This window comes from Scyliorhinus canicula, chromosome 4 (assembly GCF_902713615.1).
Source record: "Scyliorhinus canicula chromosome 4, sScyCan1.1, whole genome shotgun sequence".
NCBI classification, from domain to species: domain Eukaryota; kingdom Metazoa; phylum Chordata; class Chondrichthyes; order Carcharhiniformes; family Scyliorhinidae; genus Scyliorhinus; species Scyliorhinus canicula.
The window spans coordinates 14843080-14870055 of NC_052149.1; the positions used below are offsets into that span (position 1 = coordinate 14843080).

The 26976-nt window shown below is 47.5% G+C and overlaps 1 protein-coding gene across 2 annotated transcripts in view; it reads right to left on the bottom strand.

The window, feature by feature from the left end:
• Positions 1–12346: 12346 nt before the first annotated feature.
• The window catches only part of st6galnac3 (ST6 (alpha-N-acetyl-neuraminyl-2,3-beta-galactosyl-1,3)-N-acetylgalactosaminide alpha-2,6-sialyltransferase 3), a 246949-nt gene continuing 232319 nt past the window's right edge, over positions 12347–26976 (bottom strand). The window contains exons 4-5 of one of the 2 annotated variants that reach the window (XM_038793761.1): positions 15991–16004; positions 12347–13781 (exon numbers count right to left, since the gene is read on the bottom strand). In XM_038793761.1, the coding sequence (XP_038649689.1) occupies positions 13615–13781; positions 15991–16004 (181 nt within the window). In that variant the 3' untranslated portion in view covers positions 12347–13614. The remainder of the gene's footprint in view (positions 13782–15990; positions 16005–26976) is intronic. The other variant, XM_038793762.1, reaches the window with a different exon arrangement.

Below are 26976 nucleotides of genomic sequence, written 5' to 3' on the forward strand. Positions count from 1 at the left end.
GGTCACTGTTAGGGTTCACCCGGAGGTGGCAACCGTTCGTCGACTTCTTCGCGGAAAATTAATCATCAGCAGGAGGAGGGGGTTAGTTTATCTTAGAGTAGGGGGTTAATAAAGGTGGGACCTGTAAGGGAGGGAGGCAGCTTTTGTACTATGTTTATAGTAACTGTAAGAGGGACTGGGAAGAAGCAGTCAGTGCAGGGACCCCCTGCGGTCGTTCCCCTGAGTAACAAGTATACCGTTTTGGATACTTGTGGGGGGGACGACTTACCAGGGGTAAGCCATGGGGTACGGGCCTCTGGCACGGAGTCTGTCCCTGTTGCTCAGAAGGGAAGGGGGGAAAGGAGTAGAATATTAGTAATTGGGGACTCAATAGTCAGGGGCACAGATAGGAGATTTTGTGGGAGCGAGAGAGACTCACGTTTGGTATGTTGCCTCCCAGGTGCAAGGGTACGTGATGTCTCGGATCGTGTTTTCCGGGTCCTTAAGGGGGAGGGGGAGCAGCCCCAAGTCGTAGTCCACATTGGCACTAACGACATAGGTAGGAAAGGGGACAAGGATGTCAGGCAGGCCTTTAGGGAGCTAGGATGGAAGCTCAGAGCGAGAACAAACAGAGTTGTTATCTCTGGGTTGTTGCCCGTGCCACGTGATAGTGAGATGAGGAATAGGGAGAGAGAGCAATTAAACACGTGGCTACAGGGATGGTGCAGGCGGGAGGGATTCAGATTTCTGGATAACTGGGGCTCTTTCTGGGGAAGGTGGGACCTCTATAGACAGGATGGTCTACATCTGAACCTGAGGGGCACCAATATCCTGGGGGGGAGATTTGTTGGTACTCTTTGGGGGGGTTTAAACTAATTCAGCAGGGGCATGGGAACCTGGATTGTAGTTTTGGGGTGCGAGAGATTGAGAGTAGAGAGGTCAGGAGCACAGTTTTGACTTCGCAGGAGGGCGGCAGTGTTCAGGTCTGTGGTTTGAAGTGTGTCTATTTCAATGCCAGGAGTATACGAAATAAGGTAGGGGAACTGGCAGCATGGGTTGGTACCTGGGACTTCGATGTTGTGGCCATTTCAGAGACATGGATGGAGCAGGGACAGGAATGGTTGTTGCAGGTTCCGGGGTTTAGGTGCTTTAGTAAGGTCAGAGAAGGGGGCAAAAGAGGGGGAGGTGTGGCGCTGCTAGTCAAGGACAGTATTACGGTGGTAGAAAGGATGCAAGATGGGGACTCTTCTTCCGAGGTAGTATGGGCTGAGGTTAGAAACAGGAAAGGAGAGGTCACCCTGTTGGGAGTTTTCTATAGGCCACCTAATAGTTCTAGAGATGTAGAGGAAAGGATGGCGAAGATGATTCTGGAAAAGAGCGAAAGTAACAGGGTAGTTGTTATGGGAGACTTTAACTTTCCTAATATTGACTGGAAAAGATATAGTTCGAGTACATTGGATGGGTCGTTCTTTGTACAATGTGTGCAGGAGGGTTTTCTGACACAATATGTTGACAGGCCAACAAGAGGTGAGGCCACTTTGGATTTGGTTTTGGGTAATGAACCAGGCCAGGTGTTAGATCTGGAGGTAGGTGAACACTTTGGAGACAGTGACCACAATTCGGTGACCTTTACGTTAGTGATGGAAAGGGATAAGTATACCCCGCAGAGCAAGAGTTATAGCTGGGGGAAGGGCAATTATGATGCCATTAGACATGACTTAGGATGTGTTGGTTGGAGAAGTAGGCTGCAAGGGTTGGGCACACTGGATATGTGGAGCTTGTTCAAGGAACAGCTATTGCATGTTCTTGATAAGTACGTACCAGTCAGGCAGGGAGGAAGGGGTCGAGCGAGGGAACCGTGGTTTACCAAAGAAGTGGAATCTCTTGTTAAGAGGAAGAAGGAGGCCTATGTGAAGATGAGGCGTGAAGTTTCAGTTGGGGCGCTTGATAGTTACAAGGAAGCGAGGAAGGATCTAAAGAGAGAGCTGAGACGAGCAAGGAGGGGACATGAGAAGTCTTTGGCAGGTAGGATCAAGGAAAACCCAAAAGCTTTCTATAGGTATGTCAGGAATAAAAGAATGACTAGGGTAAGAGTAGGGCCAGTCAAGGACAGTGGTGGGAAGTTGTGTGTGGAGGCTGAGGAGATAAGCGAGATACTAAATGAATACTTTTCGTCAGTATTCACTCAAGAAAAAGATAATATTGAGGAGGAGAATGCTGAGACCCAGGCTATTAGAATAGATGGCATTGAGGTGTGTAGGGAAGAAGTGTTGGCAATTCTGGACAAGGTGAAAATAGATAAGTCCCCGGGGCCGGATGGGATTTATCCTAGGATTCTCTGGGAAGCCAGGGAAGAGATTGCTGAGCCTTTGGCTTTGATTTTTAGGTCATCATTGGCTACAGGAATAGTGCCAGAGGACTGGAGGATAGCAAATGTGGTCCCTTTGTTCAAGAAGGGGAGTAGAGATAACCCCGGTAACTATAGGCCGGTGAGCCTAACGTCTGTGGTGGGTAAAGTCTTGGAGAGGATTATAAAAGATACGATTTATAATCATCTAGATAGGAATAATATGATTAGGGATAGTCAGCATGGTTTTGTGAAGGGTAGGTCATGCCTCACAAACCTTATCGAGTTCTTTGAGAAGGTGACTGAACAGGTAGACGAGGGTAGAGCAGTTGATGTGGTGTATATGGATTTCAGTAAAGCGTTTGATAAGGTTCCCCACGGTCGGCTATTGCAGAAAATACGGAGGCTGGGGATTGAGGGTGATTTAGAGATGTGGATCAGAAATTGGCTAGTTGAAAGAAGACAGAGAGTGGTAGTTGATGGGAAATGTTCAGAATGGAGTTCAGTTACGAGTGGCGTACCACAAGGATCTGTTCTGGGGCCGTTGCTGTTTGTCATTTTTATAAATGACCTAGAGGAGGGCGCAGAAGGATGGGTGAGTAAATTTGCAGACGACACTAAAGTCGGTGGAGTTGTAGACAGTGCGGAAGGATGTTGCAGGTTACAGAGGGACATAGATAAGCTGCAGAGCTGGGCTGAGAGGTGGCAAATGGAGTTTAATGTGGAGAAGTGTGAGGTGATTCACTTTGGAAAGAATAACAGGAATGCGGAATATTTGGCTAATGGTAAAATTCTTGGTAGTGTGGATGAGCAGAGGGATCTCGGTGTCCATGTACATAGATCCCTGAAAGTTGCCACCCAGGTTGATAGGGTTGTGAAGAAGGCCTATGGTGTGTTGGCATTTATTGGTAGAGGGATTGAGTTCCGGAGCCATGAGGTCATGATGCAGCTGTACCAAACTCTGGTACGGCCGCATTTGGAGTATTGCGTACAGTTCTGGTCGCCTCATTATAGGAAGGACGTGGAAGCTTTGGAACGGGTGCAGAGGAGATTTACCAGGATGTTGCCTGGTATGGAGGGAAAATCTTATGAGGAAAGGCTGATGGACTTGAGGTTGTTTTCGTTAGAGAGAAGAAGGTTAAGAGGTGACTTAATAGAGGCATACAAAATGATCAGAGGGTTAGATAGAGTGGACAGCGAGAGCCTTCTCCCGCGGATGGAGGTGGCTAGCACGAGGGGACATAGCCTTAAATTGAGGGGTAATAGATATAGGACAGAGGTCAGAGGTGGGTTTTTTACGCAAAGAGTGGTGAGGCCGTGGAATGCCCTACCTGCAACAGTAGTGAACTCGCCAACATTGAGGGCATTTAAAAATTTATTGGATAAGCATATGGATGATAAGGGCATAGTGTAGGTTAGATGGCCTTTAGTTTTTTTTTTTCCATGTCGGTGCAACATCGAGGGCCGAAGGGCCTGTACTGCGCTGTATCGTTCTATGTTCTATGTTCTATGTTCTATAGTTTCATGTACATTGTTTATTTTGTTGTTGTTATCATACCAAAAATACCTCAATGAAATGTTTATTAAAAAAAAGAAAGTGTCATTGGTAAAACCACAGGAATACACAGAGTCTTCAATTTCTCACTTTCTCTGTCTGTTAGCTTTGACAAAGAGTTATCGGACTCGAAACGTTCACTCTTTTCTCTCCCTACAGATGCTGCCAGACCTGCAGAGATTTTCCAGCATTTTCTCTTTCGTCTTCAATAAGGAGCTGGCACATCTGCCTGACATCTGTCGGTTCATACCCTGCTTCCTTAAAAGCGGTACTTAAACATTCTTTACTTGCAGCACGTTGAGGAGTAAACTGGATAATTTTGATGATGGCCTTGGGAGCCAGTGATTACTAAACCATCTGAAAAGGGATCATTCAATGGAAAAATGTGAAATCCATTGACCTGGTGGAGTGCAGAGCAAGGAGGCAGAGGTCACGTTTCAGCTGTACGAAACCCTGGTTCGATCACGTGTGGTGTCCTGTGAACAATTCCTAGGGACGATATATAGGTCTTGACGTCAGTGTAGATTTATTAAATGATAAATGGACTCCAAGGGCTAAATTTCAAAACACGACTGCTCAAGTTAGGGTTGTATTTTCAAATGAATTCAGAAGAGTACTGGGTGAGTTGACCAAAGCTTTCAAGATAATGCAGCACGGTAGCACAAGTGGATAGCACTGTGGCTTCACAGTACCAGGGTCCCAGGTTCGATTCCCGGCTTGGGTCACTGTCTGTGCGGAGTCTGCACATTCTCACCGTGTCTGCGTGGGTTTCCTCTGGGTGCTCCGGTTTCCTCCCACGGTCCAAAGACGTGTAGGTTAGGTGGATTGGCCGTGATAAATTACCCTTTGTGACCAAAAAGATTAGGAGGGGTTATTGGATTACGGGGATAGGGTGGAAGTGAGAGCGATGCAGACTCGATGGGCCGAATGGCCTATTTCTGCACTGTACGTTCTATGTTCTATCATGAGGGCAATTTAACTGGAAAAAATGCCCGGTTTTGGCCGTGTTTAGTGGGATGTTTCTTGGTGACTGCAGTGCCAAGACACAGCCCGCTATTCAACAAAAGTTTGCTGTTTTTTTTTACCTTGGGGAGTTTCACTATGCCGAGGCCGTGATTAGAGTAATTTAGTATCGGCGAGTCCAGAAAGAAAGGATCCTCGCTTTTGTGAGAAGCCATGACGAATCCAGCTCGGGGTTGCAGAATGAAGCCGAAAGTAACTTTATTTTCAACAATATGTACAGAGGGCCAGTAGTTCACTCCTGGTCCCCTCTCTAGCCATTGGCATGGGAGTATCCCTTGAGGAAATGTTTTTGTCTTATCACAGTGATGTCATTGTGTGGGTGGAGCTGGGCTGTGGCTCTGGGAGATGGTTTTACTTTTGCTTTGGGTTTGGAGTTGGTTTGTGTAGCTTTCGTTTTTTTCACATTTGGCTGTCGTGGACTCAGACAGAGATGTACTTTAGCCTGTCTCTCTACTTTCAATTTTAAAGAGTTATTCCAAGGAAGAAACCCAATTATTATAGTTGCCTACTGTTTGGTAAAAAGGCTTTTTTTGGTTTACGGGATCTTGTTATTGAATTGGAACAGTTCAGGGGGAGTTTATTAAGGGTCACACATAGATTACTGTAGCTGTGTAGGGTCTTTATGTTTGTATAAACCGCAGGTTAGGCCCCAGTTGGAATACTGTGTGCAGCTCTGGTCACCACACTGTAGGAAGGAAGTGATTGCGTTGGAGAGGGTGCAAAGGAGATTCAATAGGATGTTGGCTGGAATGTTTCAGCTATCAGGAGAGACTGGAATTGTTTTCACTTGAGCAGAGAAGGCTGAGGGGGAACCTGATTGAGGTGCATAGTCGAGGGGACTCCCTTCGTGGAGGGGTTATAAACCACGGGGCATAGATTTAAGATAAGGGGAAGGGGATTTCGAGGAGATGTGAGGAAAAACCTCTTCATCCAGTGTGGTGGGAATCTGGAACTCACTGACTGAAAGGGTGGAAGAGACAGGAGCCCACACGACTTCTGAGAACTTCAGATGAGCACAGTAAATGCTGCAGCATACAAGGCTACAGGCCAAAGCCTGGAAAATGGGATTAGAATAGTGAGGTGCGTGATGGTCAGCATGGACTGAATGGGCCGAAGGGCCCCTTTTCTGTGCTGTAAAAATCCATGGTTCTCTCTATGACTCTAATATTTATAATTCAGCGAGTCGCACTCTCGTTAACCGCAAAAGAAAATTTTAAAACTGTTTACCGTTTCAAAATTATTTTATTGTTTCGATAAAAATTGGCAGGCACAAAGCACACATCCAAAAAAATAATTAAATACAAGTGGTCGGGGATGGTGAATCAGGGTTACTAAAACAGGGCAGAAAAATTAGGTGATATAGCTTACAAAATGAAAAACAATTAACAGTACATCAACTTGAAGGCTATTGTATTAAAATTCAAAACACTTATCAGCTGGTAAATCTGAGAAAAGCTGGAACAATTTGAGGCGATGGAGGGTTTCCAGGTTGGGATAATATGGATAATTCATCAAAAGATTACAAAATGTTTAAAATTTACATTAACAATGTAATAGAATTTGCGAAGGACTGGAAAGGTTTGCATTTATACGCCGCATTCCAGAAACAATTATTTGAAGCACTGTCACTCTCGCGGAGCAGTCAAAGGTGGCGGTTGATTTATGCACAGCAAGATCCCACGGGCAAAGATGTGGGGTGGAATTTCCGCTCCCGCTGAAGCCAATGAACCTTTGAATGGCAGGCCGTGTTTCCCAACCCCGCCCCCTTCCGTGACTGGGCTAAAATTGGGCACAAGGTGTTTTATCGGTGCCCCCGGTCGAGGCGGGAATGTTGGCTGGGGCGTAACTGCAGGCTGGCAGTGTCTGCACGGCACAGACCCCAATAGTCCATGGAGAAGGCCTTGCCAGCAAAGCCCACAGTCCAAATATACACTTTTTTTTATAAATTTAGAATACCCAATTCATTTTTCCAATTAAGGGGCAATTTAGCGCGGCCAATCCACCTACTCTGCACATCTTTGGGTTGTGGGGGCGAAACCCACGCAGACACGGGAGAGAATGTGCAAACTCCACACGGACAGTGACCCAGAGCCGGGATTCGAACCTGGGACCTCAGCGCCGTGAGGCTGCAGGGCTAACCCACTGCACCACCGTGCTGCCCAATATACACTTTTATAACAGGAGCAGGCCATTGGGCCCATCAAGGCTAGTCCGCCATTTCACCCGAAGCAGCAACTTTTCACCTTATAGATCTGCGATCCCCCCCCCCCTCACTTTTCACTGATTCCGAGAATTCTGCATCTAAATGCTGCCTGATTCCGGGTTCCAAATCCCTTTGCACACAGGCTCGCATTTTAGCTTCAACTCTAAAGATCTTGGATTACCGGAATCCTCTGTGGGATCATGGGATTTGCCTCTGAAAACCCGCTGCATTACTTCAAGAATCGAATCGCAACCTCGCCATCTCTGCAAAACGAAATAGTGTTTACTCATCAGGCGAGAAGCAAAACAGTAACTTTCCCGATCACCGCTGTTCCCATTGTTCAAATGCCGATCGCGTGGAGGGAGCGGGGCAGCCATTCTGTACATAGCAGGATCCCATAAACAGTGATGAGGTAACTCGCAGATGATCTGTTCTGGGTGATGCTGGTCGAGGGAAAACTATTGACCAGAACATGCAGGACAAATCCTCTGCTCTTCTTTGATTAGCATCGTGGAATCCTTTATGCCCACCTGAGGCAATGCTGACATGGCCTTGGTAGCGTGGACCCTGTTCGTGCATTCCCACTGGCACATTAACCCCCAACCTCTGACTCGGAGGTCAGAGAACCACTCTCTGACCCATGGTCTGTGCCGTTGGGCAATCTTAGTGCGCCTGATTGCGTTTTCCCTTTCTCCTGACAATGACACTCGACATATTCCACGTTCTGTTCACGTTTGTGTGTTCCTGATTGTTTAGCAGCTTTTCTTTCGAAATGTTCATTCGAAAAAAATATTTGTTTCCGAAGAAAGAGACCTTTCTGTCTCGAATGTTGTGCCGGAAACAAGGCCTCAGCAACAGTGAACAATATTTAATGCTGTGTTTTAAGTCTGGAATAAAAATTCACAACCAGACGTACAGTTTTTCAAAAAATACATTGTGGTGCATTGTTCTCCTTGAAGTGAGCGTAGTACGGAACCAGGCAGTTAACCAGGAATACTCCTTCTTTGCTGAGGTCTTAATTTAGTAAGAAGTCTTACAACACCAGGTTAAAGTCCAACAGGTTTGTTTCGAATCTCTAGCCTTCAGAGCACAGCTCCTTCATCAGGACCCGCAACAACACAAAATCGCCGAGCAGAAACTGATAGCCACGTTCCGCACGCATGAGTACGGCTTCAACCGGGACCTTTGATTCATGTCTCATTACATTCACCCCCCACCATCTGGCCTGAGCTTGCAAAATCCGACCAACTGGCCTGGCTTGAGACAATTCACACCTCTTTAACCTGTGATTATCCCTCTCTCCAGTCACATCGTCTGGACCTGTAAAGACTTAATTACCTGCAAAAGCTTGCATTCAAAGTATCATCTTGCATCATTGACTTTGTCTATATATGTGGTTGTGGAACCCACCTCTTCATTCACCTGATGAAGGAGCTGTGCTCTGAAAGCTAGTGATTCGAAACAAAGCTGTTGCACTTTAACCTGGTGTAATAAGACTTCTTACTGTGCTCACCCCAGTCCAACGCCGGCATCTCCACATCATGTTTTAATTTAGGCTAGTTGGTCCCATTGATAAGATCAGCATTTATTCTTGTTGAGGAAGTGGTGATGAGCTGCCTTCATGATCCTCTGCACCAGAGGGGTAAGTTAGGGTGATGTTGCTCCCCTCGAGTCATGAGTCACCCTGCCTTGTTGCCGGGTCCCAACCCTGGAACCAGTACGGCACATGCAAATCTTCTCGTTGCATAAATGAGACAGCAAGGTGAAGGGTCAAAGTGGATCACAATGGATGAAGGAAATAACAGGTGAGTTGAGGAGTTGCTAAGTGACAGTTGAATGGCAGAGGATAGAATGGAGTTCCATTTTATTACTTATGAGTAGGTGTATGAATACATATATCAACACAATCGAAAAATCCAAAAGACCTTCAGATTCTATGTAAAAGTTCGAATAACACCAGAGCTCTCATTTAAAATTTTCTTCCATTTCCTGTCAGAAACACATGGTCAAACTTTTATATTTCATTGAGCTCTGGTTGGGATGTCACATTTAACGGGACATTTCAATTCTGTCACTGACACATTTGCAGCACCAACAGGAGAATTGATCAGCGCATCAGACCAGGGTTTTAGCAAAGGCATTAATAGGAGTTCCTCAGGCTTCTGCCCTAGGCCTAACCATCTTCGGCTGCTTCAGCAATAACTTTCCCTCCATCAGAAGGTCAGGGATGGGAAGGTTTGTTGGTAATTGCACAATGTTCAGCACCGTTGGCAAATCTTTAGATAGTGAAGCGGTTTCTGTGCACATACAAGACCTGGGCAGCCTTCCTGTTACAGCTGTGGTGGGAAGTAGAATTCAGGTCCCAAAAGTGGTCAAGCAATGATCATCTCCCACCAGAAAGAATCCAACCATCTTCCCATGACATTCAATGGTATTAACATCACTGAATCTGCACCTTTATCAATGGGGTTACTATTGACCAGACATTTAACTGGGGGAGCCATATAAATACTGTGGCTTCAAGAGGAGGCCAGAGGCTGGGAATTCTGCAGTGGGTAACTCACCTCCTGACTCCCCAAAGCCTGCCCGCAATCTACAAGGCACAAGTCAAGAGTGTGATGGAATAATCTCGACTCGCCAGGATGTGTGCATCTCCAACAATGCTCATGAAGTTCGACACCATCCAGGACAAAACTGCCCACTTGATTGGCACCACATCCAGCACTGTGTACCATATACAAGATGCAACTCCCCAAACTTCCTTCGACAGCACCTTCCAAACCCGCAATCTTTACCACGTAGAAGGACGAGGGCAGCAGACACATGGGAACAGACACAGGAACATTCAAAATAGTTTTCTTAAAGGCAAGCAAAACCATCCACTGGTGTGTGTGGGGGGGTGGGAGAACGCAATTGCATATGATTTCACAAAGCCACGTTGTGCTAATTGAACTAGGTGTCTTCTATCATAGTTCTGTCGAGGTTATACGGCACCGAAATATTAACTTTGTTTCTCTCTCCACAGATGCTGCCAGACTTGCTGAGTTTATCTGGAATTTTTTTTTAGAACATACAGTGCAGAAGGAGGCCATTCGGTCCATTGAGTCTGCACCAACCCACTGAAGCCCTCACTTCCACCCTATCCCCGTAACCCAATAACCCATCCTAACCTCTTTGGCCACGAAGGGCAATTTATCATGGCCAATCCACCTAACCTGCACGTCTTTGGACTGTGGGAGGAAACCGGAGCACCCGGAGGAAACCCACGCAGATACGTGGAGAACGTGCAGACTCCGCACAGACAGTGACCCAGCGGGGAGCTGAACCTGGGACCTAACCACTTGTGCTACCGTGCTGCCCTATGTTCTGTTCTTATTTCAGGTTTTCATCATCCGCAGTATTTTGTTTCTATTTGCATGTTATATCATAAATGTTTTCCACTAGAATGTTAATTTGCTGTCTGTGTAATGAAACAGCTTCAATCGTTCATATACAGTGTTGAACTTTTCAAGTATTGAAAATCTTACAGAGGTGCACATTGGAGCATTTACAAACAGCATGAACAACAGCCCACAATGGGGCACTGTCAATACACCTGAGGGTACTGTATTGTTGGAGGAGAAAGTGGGCACATTCCTGAACTTGTTACTTACAAGTTGACAAGCACTCATGTAACGTGAGAGAATAATCTTTATTATTATCGTCACAAATAGGCTTAGATTAACACTGCAGTAAAGTTACTGTGAAAAGCCCCTAGTCGCCACAATCCGGCGCCTGTTCGGGTACACAGAGGGAGAATTCAGAATGTCCAAATCACCTAACAAGCACGTCTTTCGGGACTTGTGGGAGAAAACCGGAGCACCCGGAGGAAACCCACGCAGACACGGAGAGAACGCGCAGACTCGGCACAGACAGTGACCCAAGCTGGGAATCGAACCTGGGAACCTGGTGCTGTGAGGCAACAGTGCTAACCACTGATATATTTGCCACCATACATTTGAGGCAGTAACTGAACTTATTATACAACCTTATGTTTTCTTTCTGGGAACATCACTGGTCGTTAAACATGGCCTATTAGTTCTAGTGGAATAATTTGTTTGTGTGATCATTTTTACAGGTAAGTTAAGTAGCCGTTTGAAAACATCAGTAAATGTTATATAATGCAACAAATGTCAGCTGGTCTGCTTGCTAACGCATATATCCTTCAACTGTATTTTACTGTTGATTCTGCGCCCCTCAGAAGAAGAATTGACTCAGCATCTTTTCTGGACCCTGTGCGATTTAGAGCTGCTTCTTCAGGAATGTTCTGTGTGTGCAGTATTTTGCTGATCAAGACAAGAGATGTCAGTGCTGTGAACTTTTCACTTCAGGCCCCCATTGGCAGCATGAAGCATTCGCCCTCAAGGTCAGGGATAGATGTCGAATACAGCGCTCGTTACTCTGTCAATAATGTGTTTCAGCCTAACCCCAGCCTGAATCGCCAATCCTGCACCAGAGTTTATCTATTTCCACTGTGGTATTTTTGTGGAGTTTTCATTCTCAGGATGTTATTTTGTTGCCGGCAAAGCCAGCAATTAGCACAGGGACACCAGAGCCGGGCAACATGCGAGTAAACGCGCTCGCTATGGGACTTTGTTCCCATTAGTTAAATTGCGCCCTAAGCTCCATCTGCCATTTTGTTGTCCATTCACTTCATCTGACTATATTTCATTGCAGCCTCTTTATGCCCTCACAACTAACATTTCTATCTCACTTTGCATCTTCAACAGGCCCAGATACATTCCTTTGTCTCTCTGTCTAGATCGGGGTGGGCAAACTACGGCCCGCGGGCTGCATGCGGCCCGCCAAAGGTCTTTATGCGGCCCACCAAGATCAAGTCATTAAAAAAATTTTTAAAAATTTTTAATTAAAAATTTTTTTTTTTTAATAAGATTAATGGGGGGGGGGGGCTGTTGGGTTACTGGTATAGGGTGGATACGTTGACTTGAGTAGGGTGATCATTGCTCGGCACAACATGTGTTTCATGTGAAGTTTCTACTTTAAAATATTAATTAATAAAAATCAATTGCTTTTTTTTCTTTAAACTGAGTTACTTTGTTTTTCAAATAAATGTGTTTCATGTAAAGTTTCTACTTTAAAATATTAATTAATAAAAAGTAATTGCTTTTTTTTTCTTTAAAAACCTTCTATTTTGGCTATTTTAAATATTAATTATTTTACTTAATATACTATGCGGCCCTTTAAAATTGTGAATTTCTGAATGTGGCCCTTGCACGGAAAGGTTTGCCCACCCCTGGTCTAGATTGTAAATAGTTGAGGCCCCCCCCCCACTGATCCTTACGGCACTCCACTAGTCACAGCCTGTCAACTTGAGAATGCCCCATTTACTCCTACTCTTTGCTCCCTGTCCGTTAAACTCTCCTCTATCCATGCTAAATACTCAGCTCTATTTGCCCTTTGGAAGGTGGTGGTGAGCTGCTCCCTTGAAATGCTGCAGGTCATGTGGTGTAGGTGCACCCACAGTGCTCTTAGGCAGGGAGCTCCTGCACTTTGACCGAGTGACAGTGGAGGAATTGGGATTGGGTTCCAAGTCAGGATGGTGCGTGGCTTGGAGGGGAACCTGCAGGCAGCGACGTTCCCCTATGCCTACTGTTTTCCTTCTAGTCATTGGAGATCGTGAGCCTTGGTGAGTTGTTGCGGTGCATCACTGTTGCTGCTGTATGCCGTCGCTGGAGGGAGTGGTAAGGTGGTGGATGGAGTGCCGATCAAGCGGACCGTTTTGTCCGGAATGGTGTCGAGCTTGAGTGTTGTTGGAGCTGTGCTCAGCCAGGCAAGTGGAGAATATTCCATCACACTTCTGACTTGTGCCTGGTAGTTGGTGGACAGGTTTCTGAGAGTCACAGGTGGGCCATCTACCCCAGAATATCCAGCCTGTGGCCTGTCACACAGATAAAATGCCAAATTAAAGACTGCTTCTTTTTTTTTTTGAATTTGTTACTTTCATGCTCACTCGAACCAGGTTCCGGCATGCTCTAATCCAATTCACGGAGCACCCATTACGATGATAAAGATTCAATTTTCCAGGGCTGGATCAGGGTGGAAGTGTCCGAATTGAAAGGCACGATTCTGACCCAGCCCCTCCGTAATACTGACCAGGCATGTCACATTTAAAACCCAGAACATGATTTCAGCCTTGTCACATGCTCAACTGATAATACTTAAAGTGCTTTTTTTTTAATATATAAAGTACCATAACCGTGAATAATTAATACTTAAAGTGGTTGTTGATTTTCTTTAACCCTTCCTTCCATGGCAGTCGAAGAGGATTATGTAGACATGTGCGAATCCTTCCGTATTCTTTGCACGGACACAAGAGGAGGAGTGGTTCCTCAGTGAAGGTGATGTCGTGGCAATGACCTTGTTGTATCTGTGCCAGCTGAGATGGTCGGTCCCTGCACAGAGTCTAAGAGGCTGTATGGGGATAGATGCTGGCCGGGTGCGAGAATGTTATGTTGTGGTACTTGGCCCACTTGGCAAAGACAGCCTTCTCGGTAATAAATCTGTGACCGCCGTAGAGGGCATTTTCATGAATGGCGTATTCCGTGCACTCGTCTCGACTCCCAGCTTCGTAGTAATGATAAGGAACTTTTTTGTGTCCTGCTGTCCTGTGTAAACTGAAAAGAATCATCGTCAATGACATTTCTGATTTCAGAGCTTTCATTGCAACTGATTACATTTGAAGCAGCTTTCAGATCACAAACCAAAAGAGCTGCTTAAGGTGATACCTCGGCGCGTATTAGAGAGATGGTTAAACATTTCTAAGATTCACACTCGGGAGAGAAATGCGATGGCTTCCATGACTGCGTGGTGGAGATAAGGGGTGGGGTTCTCCGTCCCACCGCACCTATTTTCTGGTGCGCCCCCCCCCCCCCCCCCCCCCCCCCGCCGGCCGGATTCTCCGTCTCGCCAGCCGGCCAATGGGGTCTCCCATTGTGGGCAGCCCCACGCCGTCGGGAAATCCTCGGGTGTGAGTGCGCTGCCGGTGCAACGGGAAAGTCCCACCAGCGGAGAATCCAGCTCTAGTGCTTTCCAGCCAATGGAGTATTTCTTCTTATTAAATAAATTCAGAGTACCCAATTATTTTTTTTCTTCAATTGAGGGGCAGTTTAGCGCGGCCAATCCACCTAACCTGCACATCTTTGGGTTGTGGGGGCGAAACCCACGCAGACACGGGGAGAATGTGCCAACTCCACACGGACAGTGACCCAGGGCCGGGATTCGAACCCATGTCCTCAACGCCACAGTCCCAGTGCTAACCACTCCGCCACACTCCGCCCTCGATGAAGTATTTCTGAGGGATAGTCATTTTTGTCATGTAGGAAATGCCTATTGGGTGAGATGGTTTAGTGGTAACGAAACAGGGTTTGTAATCTAAAAGCCCAGACTAACGCTCTGGGGGAGGTGGAGAGGGTGGGTGGGTGGGGCGGGGGGGGGTTTGAACCCACCAAGGGCAGCTGGTGGAATTTAACATTCAGTTAATTCATAAATCTGGAATATGAAGCTGGTCTCAGTAAAGGTTTTACGCTCGAGTCAAATGTTTGTAGGTTCAACCTTCCATCGTAAAGACTAGGACGCATTATCCAGGCTGACAGGCCCCTGCTGTACTGAGGGAGTGCTGCACTATTGAGGGTCCCATCTTTCCCAGGAGACATTAAACCAAGGCCGCATCTGCACTATCTGCTGGATGACACCATTTCAAAGAACAACAGGTGAATTCACCTTGGTGCTCCGGCCAATATTTGCACCTCAGTAAAAATCACCAAAATAGACTATCTGGTCAATTATCTCAATGACCAATCAACTAGCGTTGATTGTTGTAAAAGCTCACCTGGTTAACTAATGTCCTTTAGGGAAGGGAATCTGCCGTCCTTACCTGGTCTGGCCTACATGTGACTCCAGACCCACAGCAATGAAGTTGACGCTTAACTACCCTTTCATAGTGTCGAGGGCTGTTGCAGGTTACAACAGGACATTGACTGGATGCAGAGCTGGTCTGAGAAGTGGCTGATAAAGTTAACTTAGATAAATGTGAAGTGATTCATTTTGGAACGTCGATTTTGAATGCTGAATACAGGCTTAAAGGCAGGATTCTTGGAAGCGTGGAGGAACAGAGGAATCTTGGGGTCCACGTACATAGATCCCTCAAAGTTGCCACCCAGGTTGATAGGGTTGTTCAGAAGGCGTATGGTGTGTTGGCTTTCATTAAGTTTAAGAGCCGCAAGGTTTTGCTGCAGCTTTATAAAACCCTGATTAGACCACACTTGGAATATTGTGTCCAGTTCTGGTCACCTCATTATAGGAAGGATGTGTAAGCTTTGGAGAGGGTGCAGAGGAGATTTACCAGGATGCTGCCTGGACAGGAGAGCATGTCTAATGAGGAAAGGTTGAGTGAGCTAGGTCTTTTCTCACTGGAGCGAAGAAGGAAGAGAGGTGACTTGATAGAGGTGTACGAAGTGATGAGAGGCATGGATAGAGTGGATAGCCAGAGACTGTCATGAGAGGGCATAATTTTAAGGTGATTGGAGGAAGATATAGGGGAGATGTCAGAGGTTGGTTCTTTACACAGAGAGTGGTGGGTGTGTGGAATGCACGGCCAGCAGAGGTGGTGGAGTCAGAGTCATTAGGAACATTTAAGCGACTCTTGGACAGGCACAGGGACAGCAGTAAATTGAAGGGGTGTAGGTTAGGTTGATCTTAGATTAGGATAAATGGTCGGCACAACATCGCGGGCCGAAGGGCCTGTATAGAGCTGCACTGTTCCATGTTCTATGTTTGATGAAATGGCCCAGCGAGGGCAATGAGGGATAGGCGACAAATACTGACCTTGCCAGTGATTGCTGCATCCAATGAAAGAGTGAAAAATAAATTTGCGCACAGTTAGTTCCCACATCCAACATCGAGATAAATGATCAGAGCATCTGTTTTGGTACTGTTGATTGAGGGATAAATATTGGCCAGGGTTTGCCTTTTGAAATGGTGTCACCATATCGTTTCCATCCTACATTTGCAGCGTTTCAAAGACTCTTCAGCCAACAATCGCCATATTAAGGGGTCGTACCCACTTGATACAGCTACACAGAGGGGAATACAGGGAGAGGAGATTTCACACAGTACCCACAAACGGCAATGAGATATCGAGGGCCCTGAGCTTAACTTCCCATCTAAGGGACAACGCCTTGGTCAACGGAGCACTCCCTCAGCCGTACACAAGAGTCACATACCCTGGAGACGGTACCCTGCCTCAAAACTAAAACCAACTGAGCCAATCTGACATGCGGCAGCAAACAGCCAAATGGAACAATGAGAGTGGTGACAAAATTACTGAAGAGCGACCGATTCATTTTGATTCTGAGCCTAACTGTGTGATATTTAATGTAAGTTGTTGTGACGGTGATAATCCAAACAATCACAAACTTCTGACTCACTCTAAGGCACCGACACTCACTGACACTCATCATCACGGGGCAGCACGGTAGCATTGTGGATAGCACAATGGCTTCACAGCTCCAGGGTCCCAGGTTCGATTCCGGCTTGGGTCACTGTCTGTGCGGAGTCTGCACATCCTCCCCGTGTGTGCGTGGGTTTCCTCCGGGTGCTCCGGTTTCCTCCCACAGTCCAAAGATGTGCAGGTTAGGTGGATTGGCCATGATAAATTGCCCTCAATGTCCAAAATTGCCCGTAGTGTTGGGTGGGGTTACTGGGTTATGGGGATAGGGTGGAGGTGTTGACCTTGGGTAGGGTGCTCTTTCCAAGAGCCGCTGCAGACTTGATGGGCCGAATGGCCTCCTTCTGCACTGTAAATTCTATGATATCTATGATGACCACTCCACACATTACCACAGAGAAAGAGGCCATTCATCCCATCATGTCTACTCTCTGAATGAGGATTACATCGGGTGTCATTCTCCTGCCTTCTGCCCATAACCCTGCACTTTGCCTTTTTTTCTTCAAATTCCCTCTTGAATGCCTTCATTGAACCTTCCTCACCTGCCTTAAGGGCTCTCTCAATGGACCAGTGGATCAAGCCAGTAATGTACCGACCGAGCTTTGACAAAGAGTCATCGGACTCGAAACGTTAGCTCTTTTCTCTCCCTACAGACGCTGCCAGACCTGCTGAGATTTTCCAGCTTTTTCTCTTCCGTTTCAGATTCCAGCATCCGCAGTAATTTGCTTTTATTTTATGTGCCGACCAGGAACCTCCTATGGTTTCAGCCAGGACAGTGATGACGTTCATGACGCCCGGGATACTGGAAAGGGATTCCCACCCCTGAACACATTCCCATGATCCAGGCTGAAGGAAGTACGTATATGGCTGTCAGTTGAGGATAGGTCAGTAGGTGCAGTTATGACTCTCACAGTAGAATATCCAGCCAGGAGTCATGCATTTAGGGGTGGTTCCTTGGGCAAAGGACTGGCGGCCTCCTCAGGCTCTCGTCATAAAGCCGTACTGAGATGGCTCTCGCCAGCAATGAGCCGACACAAAGATCCGAGAGTGGGGCTGCAATGTAGTGAGGAGTCAAAATCTTCGCAGGAAGAGAGCGGGAAATATTGGCAGGGAAATGGGAAGTACATGTAAAGTGGCTCAATCGGTAGCACTCTTGTCTCTCAATCAGAGCGTTGTGGGTTCAAACCCCACTCCAGGAACTTCGAGTGCAAAGTCTAGACTGTTTTACGGGAGTGCTGCAATGTTGGAAGTGCCGTCATTCCGAGGGAATGTTTCAAATTGAAGAACTGCCTGTGAAGGATTCCATGGGCCTATCCCGGAAACGGGCTGGAGTACCCTCCCTAGTGTCCTTATCTGCACTTAGCCCTCAACCAATGTACCAAAAGACAGATGATGTGGTCGTGATTACATTGCTGTTTGTGGGAAGAAGCTGGCTATAACATTCCCTCGCATCACGTTTCAAATGAATAATTCATCGAGTAGAAAGCTAGGAATATCCTGAGGCTTTGAAAGTGCTTTCTAAATGCCAGTCTTTTTTTTCTTTCACCATTTAATTAAAGCCCTTTGTTATCATTTACACGTATACATATGACTAAAATGTTAAAGCAATTCAGTGCCTTAATACTGATCCGGAGAACTAATAAATGTGTTTATTATTATTTCATTAAGCATATAATGACCTGCAATATTAAGAGACTGCAGTGCATTGGCAATATCCTTGCTACTTCTAACATTGACGATAATGAGTGCTACAATTTAATTGCAATGCCGGGAAAATATACATTTCTGATATTTTAGGTTCACAGAGCAGCTTCTCCCCTGGTGTGCTTTCATCACAGCATCTCTCCACTGACGCAATTGATAACAACCACAACCAGCATTTAAATAGTGCCTTTAAAACAGTAATAGGTCCGCGAGGTGCTTCACAGGAACAGACAACATTTGATACAGAACCACTGCACCTAATGAGGTATCAAGACAGATGACCTCAAAAATTGGCACGAGTTGAGTATTAAGGAGCTTCTTAAAAGGGGATGGCAGGTCTTGAGGCGCAGTGAGTGGCGTCATTGCCTCTGAGCCGTAAGCTCCGAGTTCGAGTCCCACCTCAGGACTTGATGGCCAAGGAAGGTGCGTCCATAACGCATTCAAACAGGGTGAGTGTGTCAACCTGCAAATCCTTCCAAACGCACCAATGGCTGGCGGTAAGAGCGGGAGAGACTCCTGGGTCAGCCACGCTTGTTGTGGAGTGAAGCCCCTCAAGCTATAAGCCCACAGTGACAGACTAGGGACCTGTTTTGGAAATTACTAGCTATGGAAACAGTCGTATGTTCGGGAAGAGTATTGGAATTGGAATTACAGAGTGAAGATTGATGGAACGTTCAGGACAGGGATACTAGAACTTCGGGCCCAGACAGATGGAGGACCATCTTGGTGGAGCGATTAGAATAGGGAATTGGCTCATGATCATAATGAGAGGAGCACAGAGATCCTGCATGGATGCAGGATGGAGAAGGTTACAGCGAGAGGGAAGAGTCAGACCAGGGATTTGACAACAAGCATAATGAAATCCCCCTGAAACATCTCATCGGAAAGTCATAATCTCCAACATGTTTTCCCTCTCAGGTGGGTGTAAAAGATCCCATGGAATTATTTTGAAGAAGAGGAGGGGAGATCTCCCTGGTATCTGAGCCAATGTTTATCCCTCCCAACATCATGTTCATATATTAAATCTGTAATTGGGAAAATGTTAGAGTCCATTATAAAGATGCAACAGCAGAGCATTTAGAAATACATAATATAATAAAGCAGAGCCAGCATGAGGGAGAAATTATCCCTGACAAATTTATTAGAATGATCTGAGGTGGTAATGAGGAGGATAGATAAAGGGGAACTAGTGGATGTAATATACTTGGATTTCCAAAATGTGTCCAGTAAGGTACCGCTCAACAGGCTACTTAATAAAATAAGTTGAGGGTAGTATATTAGCATGGATAGAGAATTGACTAACTGATAGAAGACAGTGAGCTGGGCTAAGAGGGGAATCTTTAGGATGGTAACCTGTGGGCAGCACGGTGGCACAGTGGTTAGCATCGATGCCTACGGCGCTGAGGACCTGGGTTCGAATCCCGGCCCCGGATCACTGTCCATGTGGAGTTTGCACATTCTCCCTGTGTTTGCATGGGTTTCACCCCCACAACCCAAAGATGTGCAGGGTAGGTGGATTGGCCACGCTAAATTGCCCCTTAATTGGAAAAAATAATTGGGTACTCTAAATTTATTTAAAAAAAGGATGGTAACCTGTAACCATTGGCGTGTCACAGGCTTCAGGGCTGGCTCCACAATTATTTATAATGAATACTAATGATTTGGGGGAGCGAAATGAATGTATTATTGCCAAGATTGCGGATGACACATAAATAGGTGGGAAAGCAAGTGGTGAGGATGAGACAAAGAGTCTACAGGGGGATATAGACAGGTTAAGTAGGTGGGCACAAACCTGACAGATGGAATATAATGTAGGAAAATGTGAAGTTATGCACTTTGGTAGGAAGAATAAAGGAGCTGAATATTATTTAAATAGAGTAAGACTGCAGAAATCTTCAGCACAGGGGAATTTGGGTGTCCTCCTGCATATATTCACAAAAAACTAGCATGCAACTTCAGCAGGAAATAGGGAAGGCAAATGTAACGTTGGCCTTTATTTCAAAGGGAACACAGTCTCAGGATGGGGAAGTCCTGCTAAAACTACACAAGGCACTAGTTAGACCACACCTGAAATTCTGTGAACAGTTTTGGTCGTCTTGTCTAAGGAAAGTTATACTGGCATTGGAGGCAGTCCAGAGAAGGTCCACCAAGTTGATCCTGAGCATGGAGAGATTTTACTATGAGGAGAGGTTGAGTAGGTTGGGTCTGTGCTCATTGGAGTTTAAAAGAAAGAGAGGTGACCTTATTGAGATATATAGGATTTGCATGTGGCTTGAAAGAGTCAATGCTGTTGCTTCCTCTTGTGGAAGAGTCTAGGACCAGAGAGCATAATCTCAGGGTAAGGGGCTACCCATTTAAGATAAAGATTAAGACCATAAGGAGTAGAATTAAGTCATTTGGCCCATTGAGTCTGCTCCCCGTTGAATCATGGCTGATATGTTTCTCGTCCCCATTCTTCTGCCTTCTCCCCATAACCCCCGGTCCCTTTATTGATCAAGAAATTCCCATATTAATCAAGATTAATGCTTGAGGTGCTGTTACCTGTAGGGCTCCAGACCAAGAGCTGGAAAGTGGAATTAGACAGAATAGTTCTTCCTTACAACATATGAGCATGAGAACAAGGAGCAGGCATAGGCAATTTGGCCTGATCCACTGCGTAGTATGATCATGGCTGATCCCATCCTGGCCTCAACTCCATTGTCATGCTGATCTCCGTAACCCTTTAACTCATTATTAATTTAAAATATGTCCAACTCCTCCTTAAATTTACTCACTGGTCCAGCATCCATTGCGTTCTGGTGTAGCGAATTCCACAGATTCATGACCTTTTGGCAGAATTACTTTTCCTTATCTCCGTTTTAAATTTTCTACCCCTTATCCTGAAACTATGACCTCACGTTCTAGAATGCCCCACAAGATGAAGCATCCGTTCCACGTCTACTTTATCCATATCTTTTATCATCCTATATACCTCAATTTGATCTCCCCTCATTCTTCTAAACTCTAGTAAGTATAGGCCTGAACTATTCCACAACTCTTCCCAAGACAAACCCCTCGGGCGAAATTCTCCCCCCCCCCCACGACGGGTGGGAGAATAGGGGGAGGGCCTTCCCGACTTTTTTGACACCCTCCCGCTATTCTCCCCCCCCCCGCCGAAATCCCGACAAGAATCGCTGCCGCCGTTTTTTTACGGCCGGCAGCGATTCTCAGCTGTTAGAAGGGCCGAAGTCCCAGCCCTTTACGACCTTTTTACGAACGGCAAACACACCTGGTCCTGCCGTTCGTAAAAACGTCGTGACAAACTCGCAAAAAATAACCATGGCACCGATTGGCATGGCAGTACCACGGCCGTGCCAAGGGTGCCATGGGCCCGCGATCGGTGGGCACCGATCGCGGGCAGCGGGCCCGATGCCCGCGCACTATTTGTCCTTCCGCCGCCCCGCAGTATCAATACGCGGGGCGGCTGAGGGGCAACCCGGCCCGCGCATGCGCGGGTTTCGCGCAAAAACGCGATGACGTCACCCGCGCATGCGCGGGTGGAGTCTTCCCACCTGCGCATGCGCGGCTGACGTCATATGACGCGTCAACCGGCGCTAACTCCGGCAAGCGGGCTTAACGATTTTCGTTAAGCCCGACTTGTCGGAGCCTCCGACGTCGGGCTGCTAGCCCCGACGGGGGACCAGAATCGGTCCCCCGTCGGGAAGGGGCGCGCTGCCGTAAAACCCGCCCGGGTTTTACGGCAGTTTTACGATTTCTCCCGTTTTGGGAGAATTTCGCCCCTCATCTCTGGAATCAATCTAATGAACCTCCTCTGCACTGCCTCCAATGACACTACACCTTTCCTTAAATAACGGGACCAAAACTGTGCACAATACTCCGGGTGCAGTCTCACCAATTGCCTTGAATAGTTGTAACAACTCGTTATACTTTGTACTCTATTCCTTTAGCTATAACTGCCAACATTCCATTTGCTTTCTTTATTATCTGCTTGCTAGTGTTCGATGACTCATGCATGAGGACACCCAGACCACTCGGCACCGGAGCACCCCGAAGTCTCTTCCTATTTAGATAATAAGTTGCCTTTCCATTTTTCCAACCAAAATGCATTACCTCACACTTATCCACGTTAACCTCTATCTGCCACATTTTGGCCCACTCATCTAAACTATCTATATCAATTGGTAAGGTTCTTATTTCCTCATTGCAAAATGCATTACCTCACACTTATCCACGTTAACCTCTATCTGCCACATTTTGGCCCACTCATCTAAACTATCTATATCAATTTGTAAGGTTCTTATTTCCTCATTGCAACTTACGCACCTATTTTGGTGCCATCTGCAAATTTGGCTCTGAAACCTTCTATCCCTGTATCCAAGTCATTAATATGGATTGTAAATAGCTGGGACCCAAGGACCGCACCCTTTGGCACCTTACTAGTTAAACCTTGCCATCCAGAAAAAGACCCATTTATCCCGACTCTCTATTTCTGTTTGTCAGCCAGTCTTCAATCCAAGCTAATAAATGACGCCAACCCCATGTGATCTAACCTTGTGTATTAACACTTCTGTGCATCACCTTATCAAACGCCTTCCGGAAGTCCAGATTTACCACATCTACAGGATCTCTATTATCTACTTGGCTTGGTACATCTTTGTCGAACTCTGGCAAATTAGTCAAACATGATTTACTCTTCGTAAAACCAGGCTGACTCTGATAAATTGCGTTTTGACTTTCCAAACATCCTGATATTACTTCCTTAACAATAGATTCTAACAATTTCCCAACAACAGATGTTTAACTGAATGTGGTCTGTAATTTCCCACATTCTGCCACCCTCCCTTTTTGAATAAGGGACTGGTGCACATTACCACCAAGGTCCCTCTGATCCTTGGTGCTTCCCAGGGTCCTGCTGTTTATCATGTATTCCCTTGCTTTGTTTGTCCTGCCCAAGTCCAATCCTCAAGGATTGAATTCTATTTGCCACTGATCAGCCCATCTGTCCAGCCCATCTACATCCTTCTGTAATCAAAGGGGAGAGAGCGGGTAAATGGAGTTGAAATCAACCATGATTGAATGGTGGAGTGGACTCGATGGGCCGAATGGCCTTACTTCCGCTCCTATGTCTTATGGTCTTATGGTCATCCTCCGCTTTATTTACCACCCCACCAATTTTTGTGTCATCTGAAAACTTACTGATCAACCCTCCTACATTCATATATAGAAGCCATTTACATAAACCACATAAAGCAAGGGCCCCAAAACTGATCCCTGCGGGACCCCACTGGACACAGGTTTCCAGTCAGAAAAACACCCCTCGACCATCATTCTCTGCTTCCTGCCACTCAGCCAATTGTGGATCCAATTTGCTGAATTTCCTTGAATCCCATGGGTTCTTCCGTTCGCTATCTGTCTCCCACGTGGGATCTTATCAAAACTACTGACACCCAAGTAGACAACGTCAAATGTATTTCCCTCATTGAGATACCCTCAATCAAGACACTGGAGAGAAGATAGATGATTCAAAGGCTTTAATCATCTGAGTACTGCACAGCAGCCGAGAAGTGTGCTCATCACATGTTGCCTGAATGAGCCTTAGCTTATATACCGTTTCCTGGGGGCGGAACCTGAGGCGGAGTCCCCCAGGGTTCCAATCTCGGTCTTAAAGGGGCCAATGCCTTAAAGGTAAGGTATCATTATATCGGCTACTGATAACATTCATCACATTCACCCCCTGTTTAAAAAAAAACACATAGTCCGTCGGGGGTGAAGTGGAGTTACAAGTTCAGTCTTGCGGGTGGTTTGACCGTCCGTGCTGACTTTCTCTGCTCCGGTGCTGGTGCCGTGGATACGGTCGATATTGGTGGTGGTATATCCGGGAGCACGGTTGACTGAGCCTTTGCCCGCCTGGGAGCGGGGGGGGGGGGGGGGGGGGGGGGTATCCGGGATGACTTGGGTGATCGGTGCCGGCAATGGCTGGGGGGCAGGGGATGCTATGATGGGGGGGGCGCTGTCGGCGTCGGCGGTCGGTGCGGGGAGGGGAGCGTCGGTGGGGGGGGGGGGGTCGATGGGGATAGCGTCGGGGTCGGTGGGCGAGCCAGCGGGGTCGGTGGGAGAGCCAGTGGGTGCCAGGTCTCGCAGGGAGACAGTGTCCTGCCTGCCGTCGGGGTGCTCAATGTAGGCGTGTTGATGGTTTGCATGTAGCAGTTGGACCCTCTCGACTATGGGATCTGATTTATGGCTCCTCACGTGCCTCCGGAGTAGAACTGGTCCCGGAGTCGTCAGCCAACGTGGAAGCGAGACCCCAGAGGTGGACTTCCTGGGAAGACAAACAAACGATTGTGAGGGGTCTCGTTCGTGGCCGTACAGAGGAACGACCTAATGGAGTGCAGGGCATCGGGTAGGACCTCCTGCCAGCGGGCAATTGGGAGACTCCTTGACCGTAGGGCTAGGAGGACGGCCTTCCAAACTGTCGTGTTCTCCCTCTCCACTTGTCCGTTTCCCCGCGGGTTATAGCCCGTCGTTCTGCTCGAGGCGATGCCCTTGCTGAGCAGATATCGACGCAGCTCATCGCTCATGAACGATGTACCCCGGTCGCTGTGGATATAGGCAGGGAAACCAAACAGTGTGAAGATGCTGTGCAGTGCCTTGATTACAGAGGCCGAGGTAATATCGGGGCAGGGGACAGCAAAAGGGAAGCGGGAGAACTCATTGATCACGGTGAGGAAATAGATGTTGTGGTTGGTGGACGGGAGGGGCCCTTTGAAGTCCACACTTAGTCGCTCAAAGGGCCCAGGGGCCTTTATCAGGCGGGCCCTGTCTGGTCGATAGAATTGCGGTTTGCATTCCGCACAGATCTGGCATGCCATAGTCATGGCCTTGACCTCCTCAGTGGAGTAGGGGAGGTTGCGGGACTTGATGAAGTGGGCAAGCCGGGTGACCCCCGGGTGGCAGAGGTCATCGTGGATGGTTCTCAGGTGGTCTTTGTGCGCGTTGGCGCACATGCCGCGGGACAGGGCATCTGAGGGCTCGTTGAGCTTCCCCGGGCGATATTTAATATTGTACGTATAGGTGGAGACCTCGATCCTCCACCTCAGAATTTTGTCATTCTTTATTTTTCCCTGTTGTGCGTTATCGAACATAAAGGCGACCGACCATTGGTCGGTGATGAGGGTGAACCTCCTACCGGCTAGGTAGTGCCTCCAGTGTCGCACGGCCTCCACTATGGCTTGTGCCTCCTTCTCGACTGCAGAATGCCGAATTTCCGAGGCGGTGAGGGTTCGGGAGAAGAACGCTACTGGTCTGCCTGCCTGGTTGAGGGTAGCAGCCAGGGCGACGTCTGATGTGTCACTTTCTACTTGGAAGGGAATGGCTTCGTCCACCGCGTGCATGGCGGCCATGATGATGCCGTCCTTGATACAGTTGAAAGCCGACTGGGCTTCAGCCGTCAGGGAAGAAACCATAGTCTTAATGAGTGGCCGGGCTTTGTCCCCATATCTGGGGACCCACTGGGCGTAATAGGAGAAAAGCCCCAAGCACCGTTTGAGTGCCTTGAGGCTACGGGGGAGGGGGAGTTCCTTAAGGGGACACATGAGGTCGGGGTCTGGGCCTAGGACCTCGTTTTCCACGACGTAGCCGAGGATGGCGAGCCGGGTTGTGTGGAACACGCATTTCTCTTTGTTGTACGTGAGGTTGAGGGCCCGGGCAGTCTGGAGGAACTTCCTCAGGTTTGCGTCGTGGTCCTGCTGGTCATGGCCGCAGATGGTGACGTTGGCCAAGTACGGGAAGGTCGCCCATAAGCCGTACTGGTCCGCCGTTTGATCCATCGCCCTCTGGAAAACGGAGACTCCGTTTGTAACACCAAAAGGGACCCTGAGGAAGTGAAACAGCCAACCGGCTGCTTCAAACGCTGTGTAGGGGCGGTCCTCTGAGCGAACGGAGTTGATGATAGGCCGATTTTAGGTCGACCGTGGAGAATACCCGATACTGGGCGATGTGAGTGACCATTTCTGCTATGCGGGGAAGTGGGTAAGCATCAAGTTGTGTAAGGCGGTTTATGGTCTGGCTATAATCCACTACCATTCGTTGCTTTTCCCCGGAGCGGACTACCAATACTTGGGCCCTCCAAGGGCTGTTGCTGGCCTCTATGACCCTCTCTTTTAGTAGCCGCTGAACCTCTGACTTGATAAAAGTCATGTCTTGGGTACTGTACCGGCGACTCCTGGTGGCGACGGGCTTACAGTCAGGAGTGAGGTTCGCGAAGAGGGAGGGTGGCGCAACTTTGAGTGTCGCCAGGCTGCATACCGTGAGTGGGGGCAGGGGTCCGCCGAATGTCAGTGTCAGGCTCCGGTAGCTGCACTGAAAGTCCAGACCGAGCAGCAGGGGGGCGCAGAGTTGAGGAAAGATGTAAAGTTTAAAATGGGAGTATTGAGCGCCTTGAATTGCGAGGTCAGCGATTCAATACTCTGTGATTTGGACCGAATGGGACCCTGAGGCGAGGGCGATAGTTTGGGAGGCGGGGTAGGTGCGCAGGGAGCAGCGTCTTACCGTGTCTGGATGGATAAAGCTCTCCGTGCTCCCGGAGTCGAATAGGCAGGGAGTGTCGTGGCCGTTGATTCGCACCCGCATCATCGAGTTACGCAGATGTTTCGGCCGCGATT